This window comes from Musa acuminata, chromosome BXJ1-5 (assembly GCF_036884655.1).
Source record: "Musa acuminata AAA Group cultivar baxijiao chromosome BXJ1-5, Cavendish_Baxijiao_AAA, whole genome shotgun sequence".
Classification (NCBI taxonomy): Eukaryota; Viridiplantae; Streptophyta; class Magnoliopsida; order Zingiberales; family Musaceae; genus Musa; species Musa acuminata.
The window spans coordinates 6,118,424-6,145,885 of NC_088331.1; the positions used below are offsets into that span (position 1 = coordinate 6,118,424).

Consider the following 27,462-nt stretch of genomic DNA (forward strand, 5'->3'; position numbering starts at 1 on the left):
CGGTATAGCTTAATCCAGTCCCAAAAGCATAAAGTCGTCCAGGTGATCTCAAGAGAGAGATGAATGGAAAAACAAGACCGTGCTAGAAAGGATGGCTATGAGGCTATGACCAAGCCTTCAAGAGTGCCCGAAGGTAGAGTCAAGTCGCACTCGATTTACGTTAGGATCCTGCACAACAAGTTAATGTTGGGGGGAATTCCCAATTCAACCTTTTTGATGCTCAAGTTAGTCTATGGATAATTCATCCCCTCTCATTGGATAGGGAATCGGTATTTATACCTATAGAGGTGGTCGGGGGGGTATAATGATTGATAATGACTGTTGATACCTCTTGCGGTGCGGTCATGTGGGCAATCAACTCGTACGTCCCCTACAACGTAGGTTAACCCGTTCGGGTTACTATGGCACGACATCGACTCGTACAGTCCCCCGTGCGACGCAGAGCTGGTTGGAAGTGCGTCACTTGCCAAGTCAACTTCATTCTGAGTCTAATAGATGTCGCATTGTGTTCCACGATGGCTGCTAGCTAGTGACCCATGGTTAGTGTTGGAATCTTCCTTATCATTTGTCCTCCCTGAAGGTGTGCTTCGGGTACCTCATAGAGGAGCTTAAGGTATGTCATCTAATGGCTTAGGTCGGATCCCATTGATTCAAATGTCTCGAGTGCTCTTTGGTGGTGTTGTTGCAATAGATGTCCTGATGTGGATCTCGTTATCATGATTCAAGTGCCTCGAACACATTACGGCTAGCTCCTCCTCCTGACTTACATACCTCAGACATATTTCGTTTTGTGGTTTCGTCGTGGTGGGTTTTTTTCTTTTTTCAATCTACACACCTCAGACACATTTTTCTTCACAACTTTATCATAGTGAGGTTCTTCTTTCTCCTAACTTGCACATCTCGAGATGATTTTGCTTGGTGACCTCACGATGGTGGGCTTCGATTCTCCACTATCTCCTTCCCGATCTACATAACTTAGGCACATTCAGCCCGATGGCTTCACTATTGCGGACCTTGATGTTCCGCTACATCCTTCCCAATCTACACAACTTGGGCACATTTGGCCAGATGGCTTCACCATGGTGGGCTTTGGATCTTCTGATATCTCATTCCCGATCTGCACAACTCGGGCACACTCAACCCGATGGCCTCGTCATGGTGGGCCCTGAACCTTCCACTACCAGATCTATACAACTCATGCACATTTGGCCTAATGACCTCACCGTGGCAGGCTTTGATCTTCCGCTATCTCCTTCCCAATTTATACAACTCTGGTACATTTGGTCCGATGGTCTCGTCGTGGCAAGCCTTATATAAGTCGCTACCTCCTTCCCGATCTGCACAACTCAAGCACATTCGACTCAATGGCCTCGTCATGGTGGGCCTTGAATCTTTTACTACCTCCTCCCTGATATGCACAACTCGAGCACATTTGGCTTGATGACCTCACCATGGTGGGCCTTCCGCTACCTCCTTCTTGATCTACACAACTCGAGCACGCTTGATCTGATGGCCTTGTAGTGGTGGGCCCCGAATCTTCCACTATATCTTTCCCGATTTGCACAACTCAAGCATGCTTGACCTGATGGTGTCACCGTGGCTGGCCTTGATCTTCCATTATGGCGGGCCTAGTCTGGTGGGCACCCCTCCCTTTTTTTTGGTCGTGTAGTCCTATGAGTTCATGTTGTTTCTATAGAACTCAAAGCATCACTTCATCATGATGAGGCTGGAACTTTTTGGCTTTACGGGGGTTTCTTCGAGGTGCCATTATAGAGGATTGGACATTTGCCACCCTTGGGGATTTGAAAGGATTGCATCAAATGGGGTGGCAGCCTTGATGATAGAGGGTGAATGGTTGGAGAGGAGACCTATTAAACTCCTTGGCTCTTTCTACTCCTCTTTATACCTCAAGATTTGTTAGTGCTAGTCATAGGTGTCCTATAAACCAATCACGTGAGTGATGACATATGTGACATAACATACACACATTTTTACTTATTATATTATTTAGTATTTTATCATATTATATTGCTTGTTGCATTAATCTATTATGATTTTCATTGATCCATGCAATGAGAATCGGATCGTGATGAGATCATGATATTGAGACCGATTCACCTTTAAACACACCATGAATAATCTCGGCTATATGTTACTTGAGAGGAACATCGAAATAACTGAACAGATTGGTGTACTATATACTCATCATTATGATGGAGATGGCTGGTCTCATAATTGCTCGTGTGGGGACACTAGGGATATAGCATAGGTGCTCATTGGAGAATGAGTTCACTAATTGATCTACTCACGGAATGTTGGATAGTTTATAATACCTTATTATCATATAGCGATTCTATCATCCCAGAGGTATATCTGGTCCATAGACTTGAGACACCAAGAATGTTTTATATGAGTACTGTACCCTTTGACACCGAACTTAAAGGTTTGGAAGTTTCAGATCTAATACAACCAATTATCGAGAGTGACAACCAACCTTACGATGGCTATTGAGTGTCGATAGATGATCATCCACTCTTGGTATCATGAAAGGATCTTTCATGTGTTCTTGCTCAGACAAATCTCTAGTCGGAGTCATTCGGATTGAGAGAGAAAGAGTTCTACGGGAGACTCCAATTAGAGTGAGACTCAAGTAAAAACTGTATGAGCTTGATAGCACCATGCCCGATATATGATATCTGGGATGCTAGATATATGAGGGACTATAGATATATAATAATTGATAACAAATAGGTATAATAGATTGGATTCTCCTATATCGTTTGAGGACTACGACGGAGTGGCTAGTACATCCGTAGTTGACGAATCAAGTGAATTATTATGAAGATAATAATTCGCTGAGTCAGAAGGAGTTTTGATAGATATAACACACAACCAGTTTGATATTGGGCCTAGAGGGTCACATACATATGGTAGGTGTTACGACGGGTAAAGGTTCGGATATGAGATATCTGTTGGAGCCCATATCTTATTGGATATCCAATAAGCTTCTGAATTATTGGATTTTATGAATAAGATCCAATGGGAGCCAATAAAAGATTATTGGGTAGAGACCCACTAATCTAAGAGACTTGGATAGTTGAATGGAGATACAGTACCCAATATGGTAGGATCCATTATGGTTAAATTGATATAGGACCTCTATAAATAGGAGAAAACCAAAAGGCCATAGGCTAGGGCCTTCTTGGCTACCACCTCCTATTCTCCTCTCCCCTTCTTATCCTCAGCCAACAAGTGTAGAAATTTAGATAGCGATTTAAGGAGCGTGTTCGTAGGCCATATCGTGTGGATCACCACTAGAGAGTCACAGATCCGTAGGATTTTAAGGATATATGATCTCCCTAGATAACACAACTATCTCACACGTGTTTTTTAGTTTCGTAAGTTTTTGCGCACCATTCTTCATACGACTACGAACACCTTTTTAGAAAATCTGGGATTTTTGTTTTACATTCTTCTGCTATGCATGTGATGTCATCCTAGATTTTCCTACATTTAGTGCTTCGAGTGGGGCGTGTTGGGTCGTCTTACTTCATTGCAATTTAGTCACTCTTCCACAGGTCGGAATGTCTTATCCTTCCCCCTCTTCTTCTAGTTCATCTAGTTGGGTTCCAATCAAGGTCCATGTTTTGTCCTCAAGTAGTCTAAGGGTAGAGCAGGTAAGCTCATCCCTGGGGAGCATGTCCTTAACGGATGTCAAGGTCGTCCAGACCTCAGAGAGCATGAATGATGCCCACAACTATGACTCGGTTGTGACGACGTCGCTTGTGGAGCGGCTTCAGTCACGGTACTACATCTCGGCTAAGTATGAGTTGCAAGTTCCTCAGCTTAGGCGATACTCATATGACCCATTCCCAAATCTATTCGAGCTATCTCGTGACACCTTTGAAGCAGGACTTTGTCTTATACTCCACCCGGTCATAAGTTATGTCTGCAATGGTGGCAGATCTCGCCTTCCCAGATGACGCCCAACTTGTGGCGTTCATCGGGCAATGTCAGGGAACAGGGATCAGCCCAACTCAAACCCTCTTCTCTGCTTGCTTAAGGCTGTGTAAGGGGTAGGGCGACTACTTTCTGGCCGCCTGAGGAGGCTTCAATGTGAACGACACCCCTTTAAATAATAAGGGTTGGAAGTCATGCTACTTCTTCATCAACGCCAGTCAGGGGTGGGGGTTTGGCCTCGAATGGTCGGAAAAGATATCAACAATAATCCTCCCTTCCTATTGGACAAGGAGACTGAGCATGTTAAGTGCCTGAAGGAGATCCTTTCTTCCTCCAAGGCGGTGATCAGGATGAATAAGAACTGCTTGGTTAGAGCGAGTCTCAGCCCAGCCCCTCGGGGTATGACATAGATTTTTCTTTATATGTTTCTCGATGCCGATATTGATCTTGTATCCTACTGTCTTAGGTTTATAGGCATGGACCTTAAAAGCATGAAGGGGGCAGCTCATGCATTTGACTTTAGGACTCTATGGCTAGCACCACCTCCTACTCGCGAGCCATCAATGGAAGCCCTCGACACACCTCGGTCAAGTCGTGGCAACTCGAAATGGTTGAAGAAGAGGCAGAAGTTCATGGTGCGAAAGGTGTCATGCTCTGAAGGAACTCTTCAAGGGGTTGAAGTTTGCTAGGGTTCTGTTGAGGAACTAGCTGACATCCCATATATGTTGGCTCAAGGTGGTGCTCCCACTGCAGGCCATGCTCGAGGGGGCATACCCTGCTCATTCCCAAGGCAAGGTGGTCTAGGAAGAAAGCATCACACCCAAGGTTAATGCAAGACTTGTGTAGGGCTAAGACCTAGCCTTTCATGACCCTATAGATGGCTAACCTCTCGGAACTGACATCAGATACCCCATTGGAACCACGGTGGGTGAATCTCACACACGAACAAAAGGTGTGGGTTGATGGGGTGGACACAATGGAGTATTGCTGAGGGGCTTTCTTCCCCCTGTTGGCAAAGCAGATATACTGCTCATCCTCGAAGGTGCTAATTAGTAGTTGCACTTGAAGCATAGTCATAATGAGTAGTCTCGAACTCTTATGCCTCATGCATTAAGTTCCTCCTTAGAGGTTTGCTGATGTTGGTCTGCTCATGCTGTGCAACAGTAACATTACATGATAGGCTTAGTGGATTGAGTCCATGACGTGAGGGTGATAATTGATCAGTTGTTCGAGATTGTTAAGGAGCTCTGAGCTAAAATTAAGGAGCTAGAGGAGGGGTCGAACCTACTATTATGGTCGAGGTGGAGGCATAGGCTACTGACCTGGCTAAACAGTTGGAGTGGGCCAAGCAAGAACTCAGGAACATCAACCAGAGACTCGACGAGTCCAAGTAGTAGTTAAAGGACAATTGAGGAAGGAACCAAGTCCTGTAGGATGAGCTGTAGGAGCTCAAGATGGTCCAGACCACAACTTAAGAAGTAGAGGGGGCCTTGGCCTAAGAGCAACGTCTTGCTCCCGAGCCGGTGAAGGAGGCGATCACTCAGTACAAGGAGACGACCAGTTTCCATAGGGAGTTAGAGAGGTCGGGGTAGGTCTCGTAATAGTAAGGGTACATGGACACCCTCACACGCTTCAAGGCCAAGTATCCCGATTTGGAGGTTGAGTGAGACTCCTTTGCCTACTGCCCTGAGGATGATAATGTCCCGATGGACAACAAGGCGCCCTTTGATGACAGCCTCAACCCCCCTTTGTCACCAACTAAGTGATGCCCTTCTTCTAGCGCCAAGAATGTTTTGCACCTTTATGCTATGGCCTGAGAGTTAGTGCACGGCTTGATCCAGTCCTGAAAACACAATATCATCCAAGTGGTCCCTCGGGGGAGAGGTAGATAGGGAAGAGAGATCATGCTGGAAAGAACGACTCTAAGGTTGTGACTGAGCCTTCAAGGGTGCCTCGAGCTAGAGTCGAGTTGCATTCGTTGATCCTATATAATAGATCGATGTCGAGGGAGAATTTTCAACTCAACCTCTTCGATGCTCAAGTTAGCCCATGGATAATCCATCCCCTCTCCCAGGATTGGTAATCGATATTTATACATGTGGAGGTGGCTAAGGGGTACAATGGTTAATAATGATTGCCAGTATCTTCTACGATGCAATCATGTGGGCGGTCGACCCGTACATCCTCTGTAGTGTGGGTCAGTCCATCCGTGTTCCTATGGCATGACATCGACTCGTACAATCTCGTGTGGCATAGAGCTGGTTGGAAGTGCGTCGCGTCAACTTCCTTTTGTGTCGAATAGATATCGAGTTATGTTTGACATCGGCTCCAAGCCCGTGACTCATAGTTGGTGCTGGAATATTTTATATCCAATGTCAACAATTGACATTAAGACATTATTATGAGCGGACAAGTTAAACTTGTCGACATCCATACCATGAGCTCATGATACTTGTGTGGAATCCCCTCACATGAGCACTGAGGTGCACTGAATGGATCAGTAATCAGAAGATTCTACCTGCTCACTCCGCATCCACACTATCCAAATACTTGTGTTTGACTGCATATTCTTCTCTGATCACTTTATGATTCCGAACTCTTCTGCTTCGATTCAAACAGTGATGTCCCTTCTTGCAGAACCTCCGTCCACCTTTTTCCTGGCCCAACATTATTTTTCCATTATTTCTGTCAATAAAATCAAGCTTCTGAATGCTTATTAGTGTTCACTCAATCTTCAAATCCGTGCTTCAGGATTTCCAAAGCACATGAGAGTTCTTTAAGATCAGTCTTCAACAACCAAGATTGTTCTTTTGTGCTTTGTCAATTGGCTATACATCTACAAGAAAGCCAAGCTTTCCTGTACGCCTCCTCTTCACTGCCGTGCTATAAGAAAAGATAGATCTTAGAGGTTAGTGAGTTAAACGTGGCGATGGCAGGTAGAACACCTTCTGTTACAAGTCTACAATGTGAATAAATAATGATGGAGGAGAATAGACTACAATAATGGTGATAGTTGACCTCCAAGTTATTCTTCTTCATCTTGCAGGTCCACACAACCATGTTTATTTCGTTGTAGAGAAGACAAGTTCCATCATGGAGGATAAACAAGCGCTCACCTAACTCTAATGGCCTCCTCTGCTTTCTACATGGAGACGTAGGCAACCGCAACCACATTACATCTGTTGCGAAGCAGCCTCCTCTTACTAGTCAAAGAGACCAAGTCCGCCGTCTCTCATCGACCCTTAACCGCAACCACGGCCGCAGCATCCTCGTCTTCGACCTCGCCATGCTCAACGGCGTCATGTATTCCCTCCGCCGGAAGCCTGGGTTATCGGGCGCGTCGGAGCCACCGGCCGGCGTGAAGCACGCCGGATCATACATCCGGAGGCGCGGCAACCTCCCGGTCCTCGTCGTCGTCGTGGCGATCGTCGTCTTTGCCTTTGTCATGTACAGCGAGAGCGTCAAGTCCCTCACCGAGTACTCCCTCGCCCGACGCAAGACGGAAGAGTCCTTGCCGGTGATCTTCTCCAGCCCCGTCGTGGAATTCCGAAGACAGCCTGCTTCCAATCGGCACCACAAAGCTGATGATCCCAGGCGTAAGAAGACCCGGGGGACGAAGAAGAAGCAGCAGCGGAAGGAGAAGAAGGGGAGCGGTAAGGTGCCGGAGGTTCAAGAGTTGCCCATCACCGTCGACAGCACGGCTGATGCCGGGGTGAACGTGACCGTGGTCCAAGAACTGCCCATCGCAGCCGACAACGCGGCAGCCGCCGTCACGAACGTGATGGCTGCTAAGGAGGCCGACGGTGGCATCACAACGCCGTCCGTCACCGGAGAAGATCCCAGCGTGTTCATGCCGGATACGTGCGACCTCTCGCGTGGCGACTGGGTCTACGACGACGTGAACTACCCGCTCTACCGCGAGGACCAGTGCGAGTTCCTGTCCACGCAGGTGGCGTGCTTGAAGAACGGACGGAAGGAAGACATGTACCAGAAGTGGAGGTGGCAGCCCAAGGATTGCTCCTTGCCCAAGTATGTTTGATCATTTAAGCTTCACGCAGGTCGTGCATCGGTTGCTCATGGATTAAGCTTGGAATACGTTCAAGGTTTGACGCGAGATTACTGCTGGAGAGGCTGCGAGGGAAGCGGCTAATGTTCGTGGGCGACTCGCTGAACCGGAATCAGTGGGAGTCGATGGTGTGCATGGTGCAGTCAGCGATTCCACCCGGCAAGAAGGGGCGGAAATGGGATGGCTCGCGTATCATCTTCATCGCAGAGGTACCATATGATGCTCTGCATCCCTCTTCATGGCGGAAATCTATAGATGTGATGATCTCGATGATCTTGCAGGAGTACAACGCAACGGTGGAATTCTACTGGGCGCCGTTCCTGGTGGAATCGAACTCCGACGATCCGCACGTTCATAGCATCCTGGACCGGATCATCAAGGCGGATTCGATCGAGAAGCACGCGGTGCACTGGAAGGGGGTGGACTACCTCGTCTTCAACACCTACATCTGGTGGATGAACACTCTCGAAATGAAAGTCCTGTAAGTAGAGATCCCTTCCATAGAAGTTGACCGGTGGTGGATCACTGGACGACCAATCATGGAGTTTTGGGGCTGCAGGAGACCCTCAGCAAGAAACTGGACAGAGTACGATGGGATTGGGAGGCCGCAAGCTTACGAGAGAGTCATGAGGACTTGGTCAAGATGGCTGGATGAGAACGTGGATCCCAGGCGCACAACCGTGTTCTTCATGAGCATGTCTCCTCTCCATTCCAGGTTAGATACTTGATCCACTGAATCCAAGAACATTTCTTTGCGGAAGTTAGGGGGATCCAAAGCATCTATGGTCCCTTCAAAAGCTTTCTTTCTCTCATTGACAGTGAGGGTTGCAACTAATCCTATTCAAAGAGCCGCAAGTTCATCGTCGAGTCTTTCCATTTCTGAGTTGTTCAATTTGGTTGGCCACTTGAATTCCAACTCTTACAGCTTAGCTGTCTCTGGTCCTGCCAAACCAAACCACTCGTCTCCACTTGCGTCTTGTCTCCCCGTCTCCTGTCATTGCATGATGGTTGATTAATGGAGCTGTTTGATGCTACATTCTTGTAACAGGAGTTCGGACTGGGGAAATCCGAACGGAATCAAGTGCGCGAAGGAGACGCTGCCGCTGACGAACGTGACCGGCGTGCACCTGGGCACGGACATGCGCATGTTCGAGCGGGCGAAGAAGGCGGCGCAGTCGACGTCGCGGGTGCCCATCGCCTTCGTAGACATCACCACCATGTCGGAGCTCCGCAAGGACGCCCACACCTCGGTGCACACGACGCGGCAGGGGGCGGTGATGACGGCGGAGCAGCAGGCCAACCCGGCCGTGTACGCCGACTGCATCCACTGGTGCGTGCCGGGCCTCCCCGACGTCTGGAACCAGCTTCTGTACGCCAAGATCCTCTCCGCCGCCAGATCCCGGAGCCAATGACTGCATCAAATCATCTTGATCAGTATTTCTTTATTTTTTTTCCCCATTTTCTTGATTGTTATTCTCTTTACTGCCAAAAATCAACACAGATGGTTATGTAGAGATTGTAATCTAAATTTATGACCAGCTGAATGAAATATCACAATCTTATTGTTGTGTCAATGTGCAGCAAGAAACATCCTAATTTAATCTTACGTCATATATGAGGAAAAAAGAATGAATTTATTTATAAAATTAAATATATCTACTATCATTATCCTGAGTTGAAGGATTTCGTAGATCAATATCTCTATGGAATAAATAACAAAAGCACCTTATTTGTAAGGAAAAATTAGATACGTACGTTTTTTTATTAAATAATATATTCAAGATAATAGCATCAAATATGATTCAAATAAACCTAAAAAATTAATTTTTATTTATGCCCACCATGAAAACTAAAATTGAAATCCACCTAATTAAGATTAGGACTAATTACATATTACCTCCTTAGTTAGTTACTTTTAGTATATTAATTTTTAAAATTTTAAAAACTATATTGATATTAATATAATTATAAAAGTAAAATATTTATGTTTATTTATTTTATTTGCGTGCGTGGATGATGACATAATTGTTGGGTGTCAAATAACTCTTCACCGATAGTTTGGGCGATGTTATTAACTTAAAAGAATTATAGGGCAAATGCGCAAATAACTCTTCACCTCATTTCTTCGCAGACTTACCCGTATGGTGTGTCCGCGCTATATATGATGTCGACCTCCTTCGTCTCTTTTTGGAATCGCCGGTAAGGGCTTTGTTCCGCCAGATCCAGGGCGCCAGATCCCTTGCCTTCTCGCTCTCTCCGGCTTCCGGAACCCTAGCCGAGGCCCGAATCGGCTGCCATGGCCGCGGCCAACGCCCCCATCGTGATGCGGGAAGCCTTGACGGTGAGTCTCCTCGCCCTGCCCTTCCGCCTTCTCGGTTTCTTCCCGTGTCTTCTTTTCTTGAGCCCCGGTCCCTTTGGATCGGGGAAGTTTGCGATTCTTGGTAGGTTTTGGGCGGAGATCTTGGATTTGGTTAGGATGTGTTGGTGTAAATCTTGATCTGTTAGAAACTTCTTGGGACGATTGGCATTGTTCTTGACGATGCGGGGAAAAAGAAACGCTTCTCTTGTGTGTTCTGATGGCTGTTGGTGTGATCTTCAGCTTCCGAGCATCGGGATCAATCCTCAGTTCATCACGTTCACGCATGTCACGATGGAATCGGACAAATATATATGCGTCAGGGAGACCTCTCCAGAGAATAGCGTCGTTATCGTTGACATGAACATGCCGATGCAGCCGTTGAGGAGGCCGATCACTGCGGATTCTGCTCTGATGAACCCTAACAGCAGGATTCTTGCTCTTAAAGGTACTTATATAAACTGGCACATCTTTTGTTCGAATTGTTTGTTACTGCTTGAAATGGTCTTCTTTTGATCTGATGTTATCTCGCGTTTGATCATTCTAACATACTTTTCAAGTCGATCAATATGATCACATTGGAATGAAAGCCGTGAACTAGTATTGCCTCTTTGGTACCATTAATTTTATCATGGATTCTATTCGATAATAGAAAATCTGGATTGGTCTCTAAGCTCGTTCTGATGTCTAACTAGGTACTAGCTTTCCAATGATGTAGTCGAGGTTTTGACTGATTTATATAGGTAACTGTGCATGAAGCATTTATCTTCTACAAGCTTGTACGATAATCTTAGTATGGCTTATATAATAGAAATTGACACCATGATTCAACCCTAAAAAATGATAAGTACAATACAAAGAAACTGCTGTTACATGTGTGACATGAGCTTGACATCTCCTTTTTGACTATAATTGAGCTGATTCCCTGTAAACAAACCTTGTTATGCTCTGCTGTTGATGACTTTCTAGAGGCAAGAAGAAGAAGGTAATGGGTTGGTGGAAGGAGCTGTTAGTTAGCTTTTGGTACATCAAATTAAAGACACAAGTATCAGCTCTTCATTTCGCTAGTAGTAGGTTTCCAAGTTAACAAACATATTCTGACTAGACTTTTTGTTCTCCTCACTTTAAGCCATTTGAATTCAATGCTTAATGGAAAAAAAAAGCAATTTCTTGTTTCAAGTTCACATTTATATTCATAATTCTCTTGGAATTTTTTAGTGAATTCTGATGGCACGCTCTCCATTGTAAACTGAGACAAAAGAAAACGCAAGTGAGCTAATGAGAGATGAGTAGTAAGGAAATGAAGATTCAAAAAGAAAGTTTTCTTTGCCAACTATAATTCGGATGGCCTTTTACCTCTTAAAATGGCAATTATCTTTTGTGGTATATAAGGTGATTTTCCTCGTCTAAATTAGATTTCAAAAATATGTATATGGTGATGTGGTCATTTGGAATAATAATAATAATACTTGAATGGTTGAACCAACTGTTGCCACATAATTCATTTTTTTGAACCAGGTTATCTATTTGCAATTTTGATATGCTTCTTCCAGAACTTCATACTCCTTTCTCAGCATTCTTTTGTAAATCTTGAGAAATACCTTTCTTCTTATGAGTTTTGACCACTCAACACCATACACTGTTAATTGTATGAGGATGCTACTACAAGTTCTTACACGTCATAATAGGTAGTTCTCATTTATAAAATAAAACCATTTTTGAATAAGGAATCTATTCTTACTACGTTTATTTAAGGAATTATTTAATGCTTTTCCTTCCAAAAGACCCTACATACACCTCTCTTTGTGGTAATAAATGCATTTAATGGGTCATAGCATGATGGAATACCATGTAATCAGGATTGAAGTTTCATATTGTCAGAACATGGTTTACTGAATCAAAGAAATCTCCATGCATGCTGCTTATATGGACTTTAATGATGAAGGCGAGGAGTTCATTTTCATGAAAAGTGGATTCCATCATATGATTTTTTTTTTTTTATATTGGTGAATGCTGATGCACGATGTGTTAAATATCTGTTTCATAACTAGCCATAATTCTTGTGGAAGTTGATCTTCTTCTGGGTCTGTGCTGCCAGCACTAGGTTTTCAAGGTTTTTTCTATATTTCTTGTATAAGTATGCATGCGTGAAGTTGTTTTATTAATTCAAAAATAAAATTAAATGGATGCTTTCAGCCTTTCCTGAGGTTGTTCAAAAACTCTCCAGTAACCTATAATCTGTTAATGTTGCAGCTAAAATACCTGGAACCACTCAGGATCACTTGCAGGTATTCAATATTGAGGCAAAGTCTAAAATTAAATCTCATCAGATGCCTGAGCAGGTAAACATGTTAAAAACTTCAAGATTCTTTTTATCTGGTTGAAGTTTTTTCCGTTGGCTTTTGATATTCAATGATAATTATTTAATATGTTGGAACTTGTCGCAGGTTGTCTTTTGGAAGTGGATAACCCCAAAGATGTTGGGTCTCGTCACACAAACTTCTGTCTATCATTGGTCAATCGAAGGTTATCCACTGATCATAGAACAAGTGGCTTTTATTATTTCGTGGAGAACCTATAAAGGGTTGCATAATAATTGATGATGGAGAAATTTGTGCTATCATGAGTGTGTGCAGGTGAAGCCGAGCCTTTGAAGATGTTTGATAGGGCTGCTAACTTGACAAACAATCAGATCATTAACTATAAGTGTGACCCCACAGAGAAATGGCTAGTTCTTATTGGAATTGCACCTGGTGCTTCAGAGGTATTTTTGGAACTTTTCGCTGATTCAATACATTTGGTCATTTAGTATACCTGTCCATTTATGTTAAAGAAACAAAAAGTTGCTAAAGTTTTTATGCAGTTTGCTTTTGCACTGTCTTCCCTTGCTATTCTATCTATTGCTTTGATTGCATGTGTAAATATTTAGATATACGACCCTGGAGATGCATAGGTCTCTGACCATATTTAGTTCTCCTTTCATAGAAACATGAAATTTACAAAATCAACCTAAGAACATATAAAAAGAGGAAGATGATAGTCACTATCAAGTACATGAGTTAGTACTTCGCATCTACAGGGGAAACTATACAACTATACAAGGTTTCAGTTTTAAAGGAGGCATAAAACTGAAAAGATATAAGGTGCAACTAACATATGAAACACACTATGAATTGGTTTGGTTTTAAAGCTTACTACAGGGATGCGGATATAGATTCCCAGTAAAATGTATTAATGACATCTACTGTATAAAATAGTCGAAAGTAATCTGGAAGCTATTGTATTGGGATTATATGAACCTCGGCATTTGTGATGAGCATATCTGGATGTTCTCGTAGAGTAGCACATACTGCCCCTATCCGAAGAGGCGATTGACTTCTACAAATCTTGTATTACAAACACTAGAATTGAAAAGGGCACAGCTTTCTTCCTTTTCCTAGAACCAAAGACCTTATGCCTTCATATAATAAGTATTTACAGTAGAAAACCTTCCTAAATGAAAAATAACTATATCTTTATGCATGTGCATGCTAATTTGCATATAAACTACTATAGGACACCCTTCAAAACTACAGGTCATATATCTACTCACGTAATATGCAAAAGGATATGTATGAGTTTTGGTAGAGCATATGCAACAACACAACTATGGATTGAGGGCCTTATGTTGAAGCATAACCCTTTAATGGTGAAAAAGGTATAACTGTTACACCATTTGAAACATATCACAAAAATTTAAGGGCATGTTTGGCAGTGTTTGTGTTTTTCGATACTTCTGAACATATAAAAGCTCAAATTTTTTTTTTGTTTTTGCATTATAATATTTAAACAGAAAATAAAAAAATAGAATGCACAAAACTGATGACATATTTAAGATTTCGATTAGTATTATTAATATCATTAAAATTTTCTGTAATGGACTTCTAATTGAAAAGCAAGGTAAGATTTAGTATGAAAAGGGGTTTAATTTAAGATTCCGAACAACAAAAAGGGATGCTAACTCTCCGTCGCAAAGTAGTAACCAATATCATCTTCATTTTCCTGTTTCTTTAATCACTTGTTGGCTTTAAGGATGGTATAGAGAAGTAGACGGTCACCTAGTTATGCCACCATCCCTTCCGATATTATTTTGGAAGATATCCTGCCATTGTTTACTGTTCTTTAGCAGCTTATTGGACAAGCATTTCAGCTTCTTTGTTATCATTCAGTAGCAATGCTGTGATGTTGACTATTTTGCTCGACTTCTTTCGGGTCCATTTGCTACTTACTTTCATTCTTTGTCTTAATGCTCTTCTCTATCGAGTTAACTAATGAAAATTCAATTACTACTTCATGATAGGTAGGTTCAATAGTATGTTTTTTTCTTATGTAATTTAATGTTGGTTGCAGAGACCACAACTGGTGAAAGGAAACATGCAGCTCTTTTCCGTGGATCAGCAGCGAAGTCAGGCACTTGAAGCACATGCTGCATCCTTTGCATCATTCAAGGTTAGTTTTTTTCCATTGTCTTATATTGGTGTACACTGATTCCTACAATTGCTGTTCATGTTTGTCTTTCTTTTTTTCTCCATTCTTGATTCTCTGGTCATCTCTGTCACAGGTGGTTGGGAATGAGAATCCCTCCACTCTCATTTGTTTTGCCTCAAAGTCTAGTAATGCTGGACAAATTACCTCAAAGTTGCATGTCATTGAACTTGGAGCCCAACCAGGTACGTCACTGTTTATTAATTTTAATTATTAGTCATCTGCAGGAGTGTTCAAGAGGAAAGTCAATTGTCCATGTGAAGAGCAAGGGTTAATAGCTTTACAGTTACGTTAGAAAAAAATCTCCCATTACTTATTACATTCGGTGGAAATGACAATATCAGAATTTTTATTTGCATTTTCTGAATATATAGAACACTAGGTGAAAGAATTTAAGAAAGATAAGAGGCTGAAATTTAGTCTTATTTTACTATGATACTGATTGTGAGATCAGTTAAGAGCCTACTTTGTTCTTTTGGACCTTATAGTTGGGAATTCTCCAACACTTGGGATGGTTGTATCTAGAATAGTTATGGACAAAAAAGAACGAGAAAAAGATTACCTCTGTTCAAGAACATGGTTTGATTTGGCATGATACTTCTTTTTGGTATCTTTTCTCCTGAAAAAAGTGAAACCTTTACCAGGGAAGCCAGGTTTCACAAAGAAACAAGCAGATCTATTCTTTCCACCAGATTTTGCAGATGACTTCCCTGTGGCAATGCAGGTGATGGTCAAGCTATTCCAGTGAAATCTCAATAAACATATTTGTATTTTTATTAAATTACTGTCCTAATTGTTATTCATTTTGGCAGATCTCCCAAAAGTACAGTTTGGTATATGTCATCACAAAACTTGGTTTGCTATTCGTATATGATCTTGAAACAACAGCAGCAGTTTACAGAAATCGAATCAGTCCAGATCCTATATTTCTCACAACCGAGGCTTCAAATATTGGTGGATTTTATGCGATCAACAGGAGGGGCCAGGTTCTGCTGGCTACTGTTAATGAAGCAACAATTGTGCCATTCATCAGTGGGCAAGTATGTTACTGCATCAGCAATTTTTTTTGACATATTTCACTTGTTTAGATATGTTATTGACCATTGTGTATCATGACCTTCACAAGTTGAACAATCTGGAGCTTGCTGTTAGCATTGCAAAACGAGGCAACCTTCCAGGAGCAGAGAATTTGGTAAGTTATAAATCTTTTATTTATTATTAAACTGTAATTATAGATATGTGAATGGTTACTCATGAACTGACAGATCATTTACTTTCTATATTCTCCAGTTCCTGAAGTGTTTGGTTTTGATCTTTGTTGGCCATGCTTATCATTTCATGAATGACAATACCTTTCTAAGTTGCCAAAAGATGAACGCTCAAGTGAAAGCAAGGAACTCGTGAATATCAAAATTTAAAATATAATTAAGGAGATATACGATCAGTGAAATAAAAATATGATTAAGGAGATATAGCAATGACAAATTCGATCCTGTAAACAATTAATTGGCTGTATTAACAAGAAATTAACTATTATTAAAGATGATTAACATTGCAAGAGAAAGAAACAAAGGGAAGGAAAGGGGAAGAAGTAGAGAAAAGTAGAAGAGGGGGGAGGTTGACTATTGGGATGGTAGTCTTCGAAGAGGAGGGAGAGGGTGGCTGTAAGTTGGGAGGAGGGAGGGGGGTGGGGGGTGATTGTGAAAGAAGAGGAGAAAGAAAAAGAGGAGGAATGAGGAGAATGTGGGAGGGGACTGCAAGAGGGAAGGAGAGAGGGAAGGAGAAGGGAAAAGGAGAAGAGGAGGAATGAGGAGAACGTGGGAGGGGAGGGAGAGGGGGCTGTCGGGATGTGATGGAGGAGGGGGAGGAGAAAGAGAGAGCAGTGACAATGGATGGGAAGGAGGAGATGATTACCGCAAGAAGAAGATGTTGAAGGGCCATGTGAGAGGAAGCTGCACATTGGTAGTTGGAGTGTTGCCTTTTCACGCACTGCAAGATGAAGCCCTTTGTCGATCATCGGAGTGCCACCTTTGCACACACCGTGCAAGGTAGCCATTCGCCAGTACATTATCCAAGGAGGGTGAAGGGTTAGGGTTGCTCTTGCACGGGGGATGAGGGTGCGTGTGATGGGTGCCTCTTGTTTTCTTTAATCAAACCAGGATCACATGAGCACCTCAACCTGGTTAGCTCAGGCATGTGCTTAGGCAATGCCACGCTCGCACGGACCCAAATCGAGGTGATCGTGCCTTGCCTAGCCTCGTCTATATATGTAGACATAATAAATCCAAGCAAGATTTATGATATTAGTGGTTTGCTTACCACTTTGTATGCCTAGTGTACCAGTGATTTAAAAAGCACTAGGCGCCAAGGTCCCAAAACACCCGAGGCACTAGATACTCTGAAATATTAAAATATAAAAAATATATAATATAATTAAAAATATAATTATTTAAATAAAATATGATATTAAATTAAAAATATATTGTTAACAGTATATTACTTAAGTTAGAGGGAGAGAAAAAAATATTCTCTGAAATATTAAAATATAAAAAATATATAATATAATTAAAAATATAATTATGTACATTAAAAATATGATATTAAATTAAAAATATTCTATTGACAATATATTACTTAAAGTTAGAGGGGGAGAAAAAATGTTAACAGTAACAGAGGGAGATAGTAGCAGCGGTGGAGGATTAGTTTAAGATAGTTGTAGCAGTGCTGCCAACGACAGCAGTGGCAGTGGCAGAAACTGTGGACAGCAGCAGCGACAACGAGGGAAGCTGCAGACAGTAGCAGTGACAACGACGAAAGATGTGAACAACAGCAGTGGCAATGGCGGAAGCTGCGGACAGTAGTGGCGACAGTGATGGAAGCTCCAGAGGGCGTCTTATTACGGCCTTAGCTGGAATTGCCAAGGCGTGAGACACCCTTGCGGCCAAAACGTGAACTTAGCTTACGTTGCCTAAGTCGTGAGACATCCTTGCAGCAAAGACGCGAACTTAGCTTACGTTGCCTAAGTCGCGCTTCACCCTTGCGATATTGCTATGCAAAGATCAGCCCACTTGCAACCTCTCGCAGGTCCCAAAGGACCTGTAAAAGAGAAAGTTGATTAGTTCGAAAGAACGAGCGACGGACAAGTCCCGACGTCTCGCGAAAAGGGGAAGCTTTACAAGCAATTCAGCGAGCACCTCGCGTGCACAAGAGAAAAGAGGGAGAAAGGGAAAACAAGGACTTTAGAAGGTTGAACGAACAGCTGCAAGTCCACAAACAACTGCTCACCGGGTGTTGGGCTCGACAACAAGTTCCCGTCAAGGTAACGTGCGAACTTGCGAAAGGTTGTTCAATGCCCGACACTATACCGAAGCCCCATCCAGTCCTGTGCCACCCGGGGGGTTCAAAGGGGTTGAGATGACTGATGTTTTGGTGAGCGGAGGCCGGCTGCAGGAAACATCCTGCGGCACACGAAAACGGAGCTGTTTTGGGGCTGTTTTGCTCGGTTCGGTGAGCGGTCGTTTTGTAGCGCTGCAACTTGTTCGAACTTACATTTTTACAAGCAAAATGACTTAAAACCAAGGCAAAACAGGCTGCCAAGTAGCTGTACATGTAGATGAGAGCGACGAACGGTTCGTTGAACGGAGTTGTTGCGGGTGTGCGACGACCGTTCGTGACAGTCTGTCGGTGGCGAAGGAACCCTGCGGTCCTCTCCCTCGATAGTGGAAGGAAGCGACAGCGGAAGGAAGCTATGAGGGCCATCAGACTCGTTCGTCGACGACAAAGGAAGGCTCGGTCCGTTGCGTCTATGGCGAAGGCAGCGGCAGAAAGTGTCAGCGGCGGAGGCAGAAGCAGCGCTAGGATTCCTCAGGGTCATGCAGGCGTGGAGCGTGGCTTTTGAGGTGAACTAGCCTTAAATCAATTCGGTTCACCTAATTGAATCGGGTGCTCGCCTGAAGCACCCAACGCCTACGTTCAGGCGAGCGCCTCATTGAAGCGTGCCGCCTGGTGTGCACACGAGGTGCTCGGGCCTCGCCTCGCCTCGCCCGAGTGCTTAGGCGAGTGCTTGAGTGCCTATTTAAATCACTGTAGTGTACCACCAGGCAATGCAACAGTATGAATCGGGAGCCAATGAAATCACCTAGTCTGTGTATTGGTCCATGGTCAATTTGATAATACCTGTCCTCGAGTATATTATAAACCTTAAGAATAAGATGAATAATACTTTCCTTTTGCCAATTTTCTGCTTTCTCTTTGGTGTTCTATCAATAATTTACATGGGGAAGAAAGTTTTATGCTGATAGTAGCTCCCTATGTATGGGAAGAATTGCATACACTTCCTCAGTTATATCAGTCATTAATAGGTACAGTGACATTGTTTTTCTTGTGTTTTATATTGAAGTGAGAGATAATTAGAACAAACATTGTCTTTGAATTTATATTTATTGCAATTTTCTTTTACCAGTGCTATTTGAGAACTTAATTAAGAGATTTTCTTATCATTTACATTTTTTTGTCTCTCCAGGTTGTTCAGAGGTTCCAAGAACTATTTTCCCAGACGAAATATAAGGAGGCCGCTGAACTTGCTGCGGAATCTCCACAAGGCATTCTTCGAACTCCAGAGACTGTTGCAAAGTTTCAGGTAATGTAGATTATATTGGTGTCATTTATTTTTGCTTCTTCCAGCATACTTGGAGCTCATGCTGCTTTGTCATTATAGAAATGCATGATTTGGAGTTGCGAAAGGTTTTTACACTGAATATCGTCTGTTAGTTCATTGATATACACTGTATCTTTGAATAAGAAAAAAGAAAAAGAAAAAAGAAAGATTATATACCCAATTTTCCTTATATTTTCTATATTTCTCTCAACATCTATTTTGGTATCTCTTATGCTGCAGAGTGTTCCGGTACAAGCTGGGCAGACACCACCACTGTTGCAGTATTTTGGAACATTGTTAACAAGAGGAAAACTTAATGCTTTTGAATCTTTAGAGTTATCTCGTCTTGTTGTCAACCAGAACAAAAAGAACCTACTAGAGAACTGGTTAGCTGAAGACAAACTTGAGTGCAGTGAAGAACTTGGGGATCTTGTCAAGGTAAGTGGCATACCAGACTCATGTAATTATTTCAGAGCTATCATAGACATAATTAAAACAGCTATTTGTCACTATTAGAATGTACTTTGTCAGTCAGCACATATCAGTGAATAGAAGCCTGTTATTTTGAGCATTGATTATTGTGTTTTTTGTAGACTGTAGACAATGATCTTGCACTGAAAATCTATATAAAAGCAAGGGCTACACCAAAAGTTGTTGCTGCTTTTGCTGAACGAAGGGAATTTGACAAGATTCTTATTTACTCAAAGCAGGTTACTTTTTTTCCCCCCCAAATTGTTCTTGAAGATATTCACTTAAACTACCAGTATATTTATTCCTGACTGAATGTCACCCTGGTGCATCCTGCTCCATCAGAAGATGCATCAACCTGACACAGTTATATTTTGACCTAGATATATGTTTCAGAAGAATATAATATTGTTCTTAATTGCAGGTTGGCTACACACCAGATTATCTTTTCCTTCTGCAGACAATTCTGAGGTCAGATCCTCAGGTAAGAGTATGTTCATAGTGACATGAGGGTGTCTAGGTAAATTGCATATATAGGTCTGATGGACCCTATGATGTGGTATGTAACTGCAACATTTTGAATGATTCATCATTTATTTTAGAAGTTGCTTCACGGTTTACATTGTGAGATTTCTTTTAGACTTTGAAATTCCATCTGTTTAATCTTATTTTTCTTAAACTTTTTGGGAGCAGTTAATTTTTTTGAAAATCCATCCGATTTCTTTTACAATCTTCTTTTCAGGGAGCAGTTAATTTTGCTCTTATGATGTCACAAATGGAGGGAGGTTGTCCAGTGGATTACAATACAATCACTGATCTCTTTCTTCAGGTTTAAATTCTCTCTCTGTACATGGTGTTTAAGGAAGGTGATAATAAATGCAAAAGTTTCATATATTTGAAATATAAGTAATGGAGTTGCAGTTCTCTGATTGTCTAGTTTTGTTGTTGACTTTTCCCTTAAGTAAATCTTAAAGTTGCTAAACGACTTCCTGATTTTTCATGGTTATGATTTGGTAGAGAAATCTGATTCGAGAGGCAACAGCTTTCTTGTTAGATGTCTTGAAGCCAAATCTGCCTGAGCATGCTTTTCTTCAAACCAAGGTAAGATTTTCTCAAAGTTAAGGCATGTAAGGTTTTCTTTCTTATATTCTTGGTCTCTTTTTGACCTTTCTAAATTATTGCAGGTTTTAGAGATAAATTTGGTGACATATCCGAATGTTGCAGATGCTATATTGGCTAATGGAATGTTCAATCACTATGATCGTCCTCGGATTGCTCAGCTTTGTGAAAAAGCTGGCTTATATGTGCGAGCCCTTCAGGTAGTATACTTTGTAGATATTATTTGGAGGCAAGTTTTCCATGTTTCAAATTATTAATCAATTGTATCTGATGTCACAGCATTATTCGGAGTTGCCTGATATAAAACGTGTCATTGTGAATACTCATGCCATTGAACCACAGGTACCTTAGTTACATCATTTCATCCAATTATATAGATAGTAAACTAAATATTAAATCAGAACTACCTCACTACAGGCGCTTGTTGAGTTCTTTGGGACACTTTCCACAGAGTGGGCACTAGAGTGCATGAAGGACCTTTTAATGGTCAATTTGAGAGGGAACCTTCAGATAATTGTGCAGGTAACTTTTCTTCTCTTATTCTGGAAGTTTTTTAAGATGACTTTGTGCAGGTTTATGACATATATATTTTTTGCAGACTGCGAAAGAATATTCTGAGCAGTTAGGTGTGGATGCCTGCATAAAATTATTTGAGCAATTTAAGTCCTATGAAGGTCTTTACTTCTTCTTGGGTTCTTATTTAAGCTCCAGGTATTTGCTCAGACTAGATAGTTAAGGATTGGTGCTTTGCAAACATGGCAAGAATGTTGATCTCTTTTTTTTTTCTTCTTTTTGCTGGATTAAAACAGTGAAGATCCAGACATACACTTCAAGTATATCGAGGCAGCAGCAAAAACTGGACAGTTAAAAGAAGTTGAGCGTGTAACAAGAGAATCTAATTTCTATGACCCTGAGAAAACAAAGAATTTTCTGATGGAAGCCAAACTTCCAGATGCAAGGCCCTTGATCAATGTTTGTGACCGGTTTGGTTTTGTTCCTGATTTGACTCACTATTTATATACGAACAACATGCTCCGTTACATTGAAGGCTACGTTCAGAAAGTAAGATTTTCTTTTAACTGGGTGCTAGTTTTGTTTGCTGCAGTAATAAACTAGCATCCATTGTATTGAAGATCCAGGTCAAATTTGACTGTTGGAGTTTTGGATAATTCAGTTCATTTTTCAAAAATAATTAAAGTAGCTACTGTTGGTTCTTTGGGTTGTATTTATAGGTAAACCCGGGAAACGCTCCTTTGGTAGTTGGGCAACTGCTGGATGATGAATGTCCTGAAGATTTTATTAAGGGTCTGATTCTTTCTGTCCGTTCTCTCCTGCCTGTCGAGCCTCTTGTGGATGAATGTGAGAAGAGGTACGTAGCATTGCATCTTATCGTACCCTTGAAAACAATCTCCTTGGTCTAATGGGTTCTACGTCTAATTCTTTATATAAAACAGGAATCGGCTACGACTGCTCACACAATTTTTGGAACATCTTGTTAGTGAGGGTAGTCAAGATGTTCATGTCCATAATGCTCTTGGAAAAATTATCATAGACAGCAACAACAATCCAGAGCATTTTCTAACTACTAACCCATATTATGATTCGCGTGTTGTTGGTAAATATTGTGAAAAACGGGACCCTACTCTTGCAGTTGTTGCATATAGACGAGGTCAATGTGATGATGAACTTATCAATGTTACCAACAAAAATTCCTTGTTCAAGCTGCAAGCCAGGTGTGCCCTTGGAGTTTGTATGAAGTTAAATATGTTAAGAGGCTTTTTTTCTTGACATCGCTATTCACCTTTATGTGTCTTCTTTGTTGATAGATATGTCGTTGAAAGGATGGATGCTGATCTATGGGAGACAGTTCTTCAACCTGAAAATGAATACAGAAGGCAACTTATTGATCAAGTTGTTTCTACCGCATTGCCTGAGAGCAAGAGCCCAGAGCAAGTCTCTGCAGCTGTTAAAGCTTTCATGAGTGCTGATCTTCCACATGAACTTATTGAATTACTTGAGAAGATTGTGCTACAGAACTCTGCCTTCAGTGGGAACTTCAATCTGCAAAACCTGCTGATTTTAACCGCTATTAAAGCAGATCCACCAAGGGTCATGGATTACATTAATAGATTAGACAATTTTGATGGTCCAGCAGTTGGTGAGGTGGCAGTTGAAGCACAACTTTACGAGGAAGCCTTTGCCATATTCAAGAAATTTAACTTAAACGTTCAGGCAGTAAATGTCCTCCTGGATAATATCCAAAGCATAGAGCGAGCTGTAGAGTTTGCTTTCCGTGTTGAGGAAGATGCTGTGTGGAGCCAGGTTGCAAAAGCTCAATTGCGGGAAGGGTTAGTAAGTGATGCAATTGAATCATTCATTCGTGCTGATGATGAAACCCAGTTCCTCGATGTTATTCGGGCTGCTGAAGATGCTAATGTATACCATGACCTGGTGAAGTACTTGTTGATGGTGAGGCAGAAAGTTAAAGAGCCGAAAGTGGATGGTGAACTGATATTTGCATATGCTAAGATTGATAGGCTAGGTGAAATTGAGGAGTTCATTCTCATGCCAAATGTTGCTAATCTTCAAAATGTTGGCGACCGTTTATTTGATGATGCTCTTTACGAAGCTGCTAAGATTATATTTGCTTTTATTTCAAACTGGGCAAAACTGGCTTGTACACTCGTTAAGCTGAAGCAGTTCCAGGGTGCTGTTGATGCAGCTCGCAAAGCAAATAGCTCAAAGACATGGAAGGAAGTTTGTTTTGCTTGTGTTGATGCTGAGGAGTTCCGCTTGGCACAAATATGTGGTCTGAATATTATTATCCAGGTAATGCTTTATCATATGAAGGAACAATTTCCGTATCTATTGTTTTTACTAGGCCATTTAGAATGCTGCATATTCTGGTTTTAATTGTATGTTATCTGTTGACTTTTAGGTGGATGACCTGGAAGAGGTTAGTGATTACTATCAGAACAGAGGTTGCTTCAATGAGTTAATCTCTCTCATGGAGAGTGGCCTTGGCTTGGAACGTGCACACATGGGCATCTTTACAGAGTTGGGGGTCCTATATGCTAGATACAGATCAGAGAAACTTATGGAGCACATTAAACTTTTCTCAACCCGCTTGAACATTCCCAAGCTTATTCGTGTTTGTGATGAGCAACAACATTGGAAAGAACTAACCTATTTATATATACAGTATGATGAATTTGACAATGCTGCCACAACTATCATGAACCATTCTCCAGATGCATGGGATCATATGCAGTTCAAAGATGTTGTAGTCAAAGTTGCAAATGTGGAGCTCTATTACAAGGCTGTTCATTTCTACTTACAAGAACATCCTGACCTCATCAATGATGTTTTACACGTGCTTGCACTTCGTGTGGACCACACACGTGTAGTAGATATCATGAGAAAGGTGAAAAATTGTTCTTACAAATTTTTATGTGAGTTCACCATAATTTTTTAGTTCTATCATGAAAAAAGCAAACAAGGTGGTTTTGTTTTTACTGGAAATGCAGTTTTTCTGTTTGTATAAGGTTAGATGTGTTTCGGTCTAACACTTTCTTGCTTCAGGCTGGTTACTTGCATCTTGTGAAGCCATATATGGTTGCAGTTCAAAGTAACAACGTAGCTGCTGTTAATGAAGCACTAAATGAAATTTATGTTGAGGAGGAAGACTATGATAGATTGCGTGAATCAGTTGATTTGCACGATAACTTTGATCAGATAGGCCTTGCACAGAGGGTAAAGTTGTTATAGATATTATTTCATTAAATAGTTATGGATATTCTCCTTATGAGTGTCTTGTTTCGTTAGATTGAAAAACACGAGCTTCTTGAGATGCGGAGGATTGCTGCATATATCTATAAGAAAGCTGGGAGATGGAAGCAGTCCATTGCACTATCCAAGAAGGACAACCTTTACAAAGATGCAATGGAGACGTGTTCGCAGTCTGGTGACCGTGAACTTTCAGAAGAATTGCTTGTTTATTTTATCGAACAGGTAAAGGTCTTGATGTGTCATACTGATTACTTATAAATACATGTTTTCAGGTAGAAATCTCTGAAGAATAGTTTGATATTTGAAAAAATGGTTGCAAACTAGTAATGATACCATATTTTTTATCTTTTGAGTTATCCTGGAAAAGGAACTTAGGTTTTATTTTTTATATGCTTCTTACTTCATATAAAATGCTTCAGCGGTTCAACTATTTTTTTTTCCCTTTTATGCTTGGTTTGGAAGTATGAATCAATTGTTGTAACTTATGCTTTGCATTAAATCATGATAGATGTATATTTGTTTGTGCTAATCAATTCATAAAGCTAGTGCATAATATCCGATCTTTAGTGGTTAAGAATCTTAAGCTATTGTGTAATGTTGTGAAATTGTTTGTCTTGGTTATTGGAAGTGAAATATGAAATTATTATGTTAAGCATCACAAAGTGACAGTTGATAACTTATGATGATTGAGTTTCAAAATTCAACAACAATAATAGCATCCCAAAATGGGTGTGGTACTCTGTTCCGATCACTGAACCTGTGACATACGTTTTTCATTATCTTGTCTAGAGTGGCATCAAATAATTTTGAGTGACAACACACTAAAATTGTACAGAAAATGTTTGTATCATGCAGCAAACTATGAAAATCATGTAGATGCTGAATGATTTGTTGCCAACTAAGCTGTATCTTGTTCTATGATTCCTTAGATGCTATTAACTCTAAACAATAATTCCTCATGTATATCTGATACAGCATAAGGTGAACCAATAGATAACATGTGTGGATAGTTGTAAAGGTGATATGAGCAAGATTATAGGCTATAAATAATTAAAATAATACATGGATTTTATTTCTATAGATTGCCATAATGTTTTTCACCTTCAGGCAGCTTTTAGACAGTTTGCATTTGCAAAATTCAAAGGAAACAAAATTTGATCAGGCCAATTTTCGTACGACCCCGCAATGTAGTATTTATTAATAGTCAATCTGTTCATGCCTTAACTACCAGAGTTAAATTTAATGAATTTATGGGATACACATTGCAGGGAAAGAAGGAATGCTTTGCATCGTGTCTCTTCATTTGTTATGACTTGATCCGTCCTGATGTTGCCCTTGAACTTGCCTGGATGAACAATATAATTGACTTTGCATTCCCATACCTCTTGCAGGTGCCGTCGTATTTCTTTGTGATTTCAGTTATTTTTTCGTTTTGTTGATTATGATTATTATTAAAAAATATACTCCTGTAAATGCTGTGTTTGTGCAGTTTATTCGTGAGTACACTAGCAAAGTTGATGAGCTTGTAAAAGATAGAATTGAAGCACAGAATGAAGTGAAAACCAAAGAAAAGGAAGAAAAGGATTTGGTTTCACAGCAGGTATATAGATTCTCTGCAGTTATTCCAGGATGTGTAAATTTTCCTGTTCCATAACAATAAAAATGTTGAGACTTTTTTTTTGTTTGTCTGTAGAATATGTATGCACAGTTGCTGCCTCTTGCTTTACCAGCTCCGCCTGGTATGGGAGCGCCAAACATGGGTGGACCTTATGCAGTTCCTCCACCAATGCCAGGCATGGGAATGCCTCCGATGCCACCATTTGGAATGCCTCCAATGGGAAGTTACTGAGAAATTTTGTTATTGGGACAACATGCAATGCTTGTTCTTAATGTGCAACGGTTCAAATCGATTGGAAACTCCAGTCTTGTTGATGCCGACATGTTATACATTTCATATTCTTTTGCTAGCAGTGATTGATTGCCACTGAGGCCAGAGCCTAGGGCTTTTGTATGGTCACCGTACTGTGTGAGAGAGTGGTGCTTATGATGTATAGGGTCATTTAGTGTTGAGCAAAACAACTACTGTTGTTCTTTTAAAAAAAAAATAGTTAAAATGACCTGATTAGATATTGTAAGTTAAAATGCCCTCCTCCAATGATTGGAGGGGGGTAGAGCAGCGTGGGGATATCGTGTGCGTCTCATCAAGGTCAAGGTCTCATCCCATGGCACTTCCATCTTTTATCCTGCTGTTACAACTATTATTTTTCTTGCTATTGTTGATTACTTACATGTGGATTTTACTAAGCGCAAGGAACTCTTTGGGTATCTGCTGCCAATGGAGAATCTGTCTGCACTGGTACATTCTTTGGTACTTTCCAGTTTTCTTTCTTAAATATTTTAGGTGCTTACTTTGATAAGCATCTTTATTTCTTTATTTTATAGTAAATCACTTGCATCTATCCATGTACCGACAGAACTTCACATTCATGTTTTATTCAAGTCTACTGAATCCCTTAGGCTGGC

At 41.2% G+C, this 27,462-nt stretch overlaps 2 protein-coding genes across 2 annotated transcripts; both read left to right on the forward strand.

Moving 5' to 3' along the window:
- Positions 1 to 7,041: 7,041 nt before the first annotated feature.
- On the forward strand, positions 7,042 to 9,600 carry LOC135673355 (protein trichome birefringence-like 28). Its single transcript, XM_065182246.1, has 5 exons — positions 7,042 to 7,989; positions 8,064 to 8,235; positions 8,308 to 8,507; positions 8,586 to 8,741; positions 9,075 to 9,600. The coding sequence occupies exons 1-5, from the start codon at positions 7,247 to 7,249 to the stop codon at positions 9,436 to 9,438; spliced, it is 1,635 nt and encodes a 544-aa protein (XP_065038318.1). The 5' UTR covers positions 7,042 to 7,246; the 3' UTR covers positions 9,439 to 9,600.
- Positions 9,601 to 10,142: 542 nt separating this feature from the next.
- Positions 10,143 to 27,275, forward strand: LOC135673353 (clathrin heavy chain 1). Its single transcript, XM_065182243.1, has 30 exons — positions 10,143 to 10,367; positions 10,626 to 10,830; positions 12,636 to 12,724; positions 12,830 to 12,908; positions 13,019 to 13,146; positions 14,772 to 14,870; positions 14,983 to 15,091; positions 15,551 to 15,630; positions 15,719 to 15,946; positions 16,033 to 16,098; positions 19,429 to 19,545; positions 19,804 to 20,001; positions 20,157 to 20,273; positions 20,456 to 20,515; positions 20,774 to 20,860; positions 21,049 to 21,132; positions 21,216 to 21,350; positions 21,430 to 21,492; positions 21,568 to 21,672; positions 21,749 to 21,861; positions 21,960 to 22,212; positions 22,383 to 22,519; positions 22,605 to 22,883; positions 22,977 to 23,979; positions 24,089 to 24,574; positions 24,733 to 24,903; positions 24,976 to 25,161; positions 26,208 to 26,330; positions 26,429 to 26,539; positions 26,633 to 27,275. The coding sequence occupies exons 1-30, from the start codon at positions 10,323 to 10,325 to the stop codon at positions 26,786 to 26,788; spliced, it is 5,112 nt and encodes a 1,703-aa protein (XP_065038315.1). The 5' UTR covers positions 10,143 to 10,322; the 3' UTR covers positions 26,789 to 27,275.
- The last annotated feature ends 187 nt before the right edge of the window (positions 27,276 to 27,462 follow it).

Excerpts from the sequence above, each read along its gene's own strand:
- LOC135673353 (XM_065182243.1), top strand. The coding sequence starts at position 10,323 with ATGGCCGCGGCCAACGCCCCCATCGTGATGCGGGAAGCCTTGACG. Across the intron at positions 15,092-15,550 it reads TGAACTTGGAGCCCAACCAG|GGAAGCCAGGTTTCACAAAG; the intron begins GTACGTCACTGT and ends AACCTTTACCAG. Across the intron at positions 26,540-26,632 it reads AGGATTTGGTTTCACAGCAG|AATATGTATGCACAGTTGCT; the intron begins GTATATAGATTC and ends GTTTGTCTGTAG.
- LOC135673355 (XM_065182246.1), top strand. The coding sequence starts at position 7,247 with ATGCTCAACGGCGTCATGTATTCCCTCCGCCGGAAGCCTGGGTTATCG. Across the intron at positions 7,990-8,063 it reads AAGGATTGCTCCTTGCCCAA|GTTTGACGCGAGATTACTGC; the intron begins GTATGTTTGATC and ends AATACGTTCAAG. Across the intron at positions 8,742-9,074 it reads ATGTCTCCTCTCCATTCCAG|GAGTTCGGACTGGGGAAATC; the intron begins GTTAGATACTTG and ends TTCTTGTAACAG.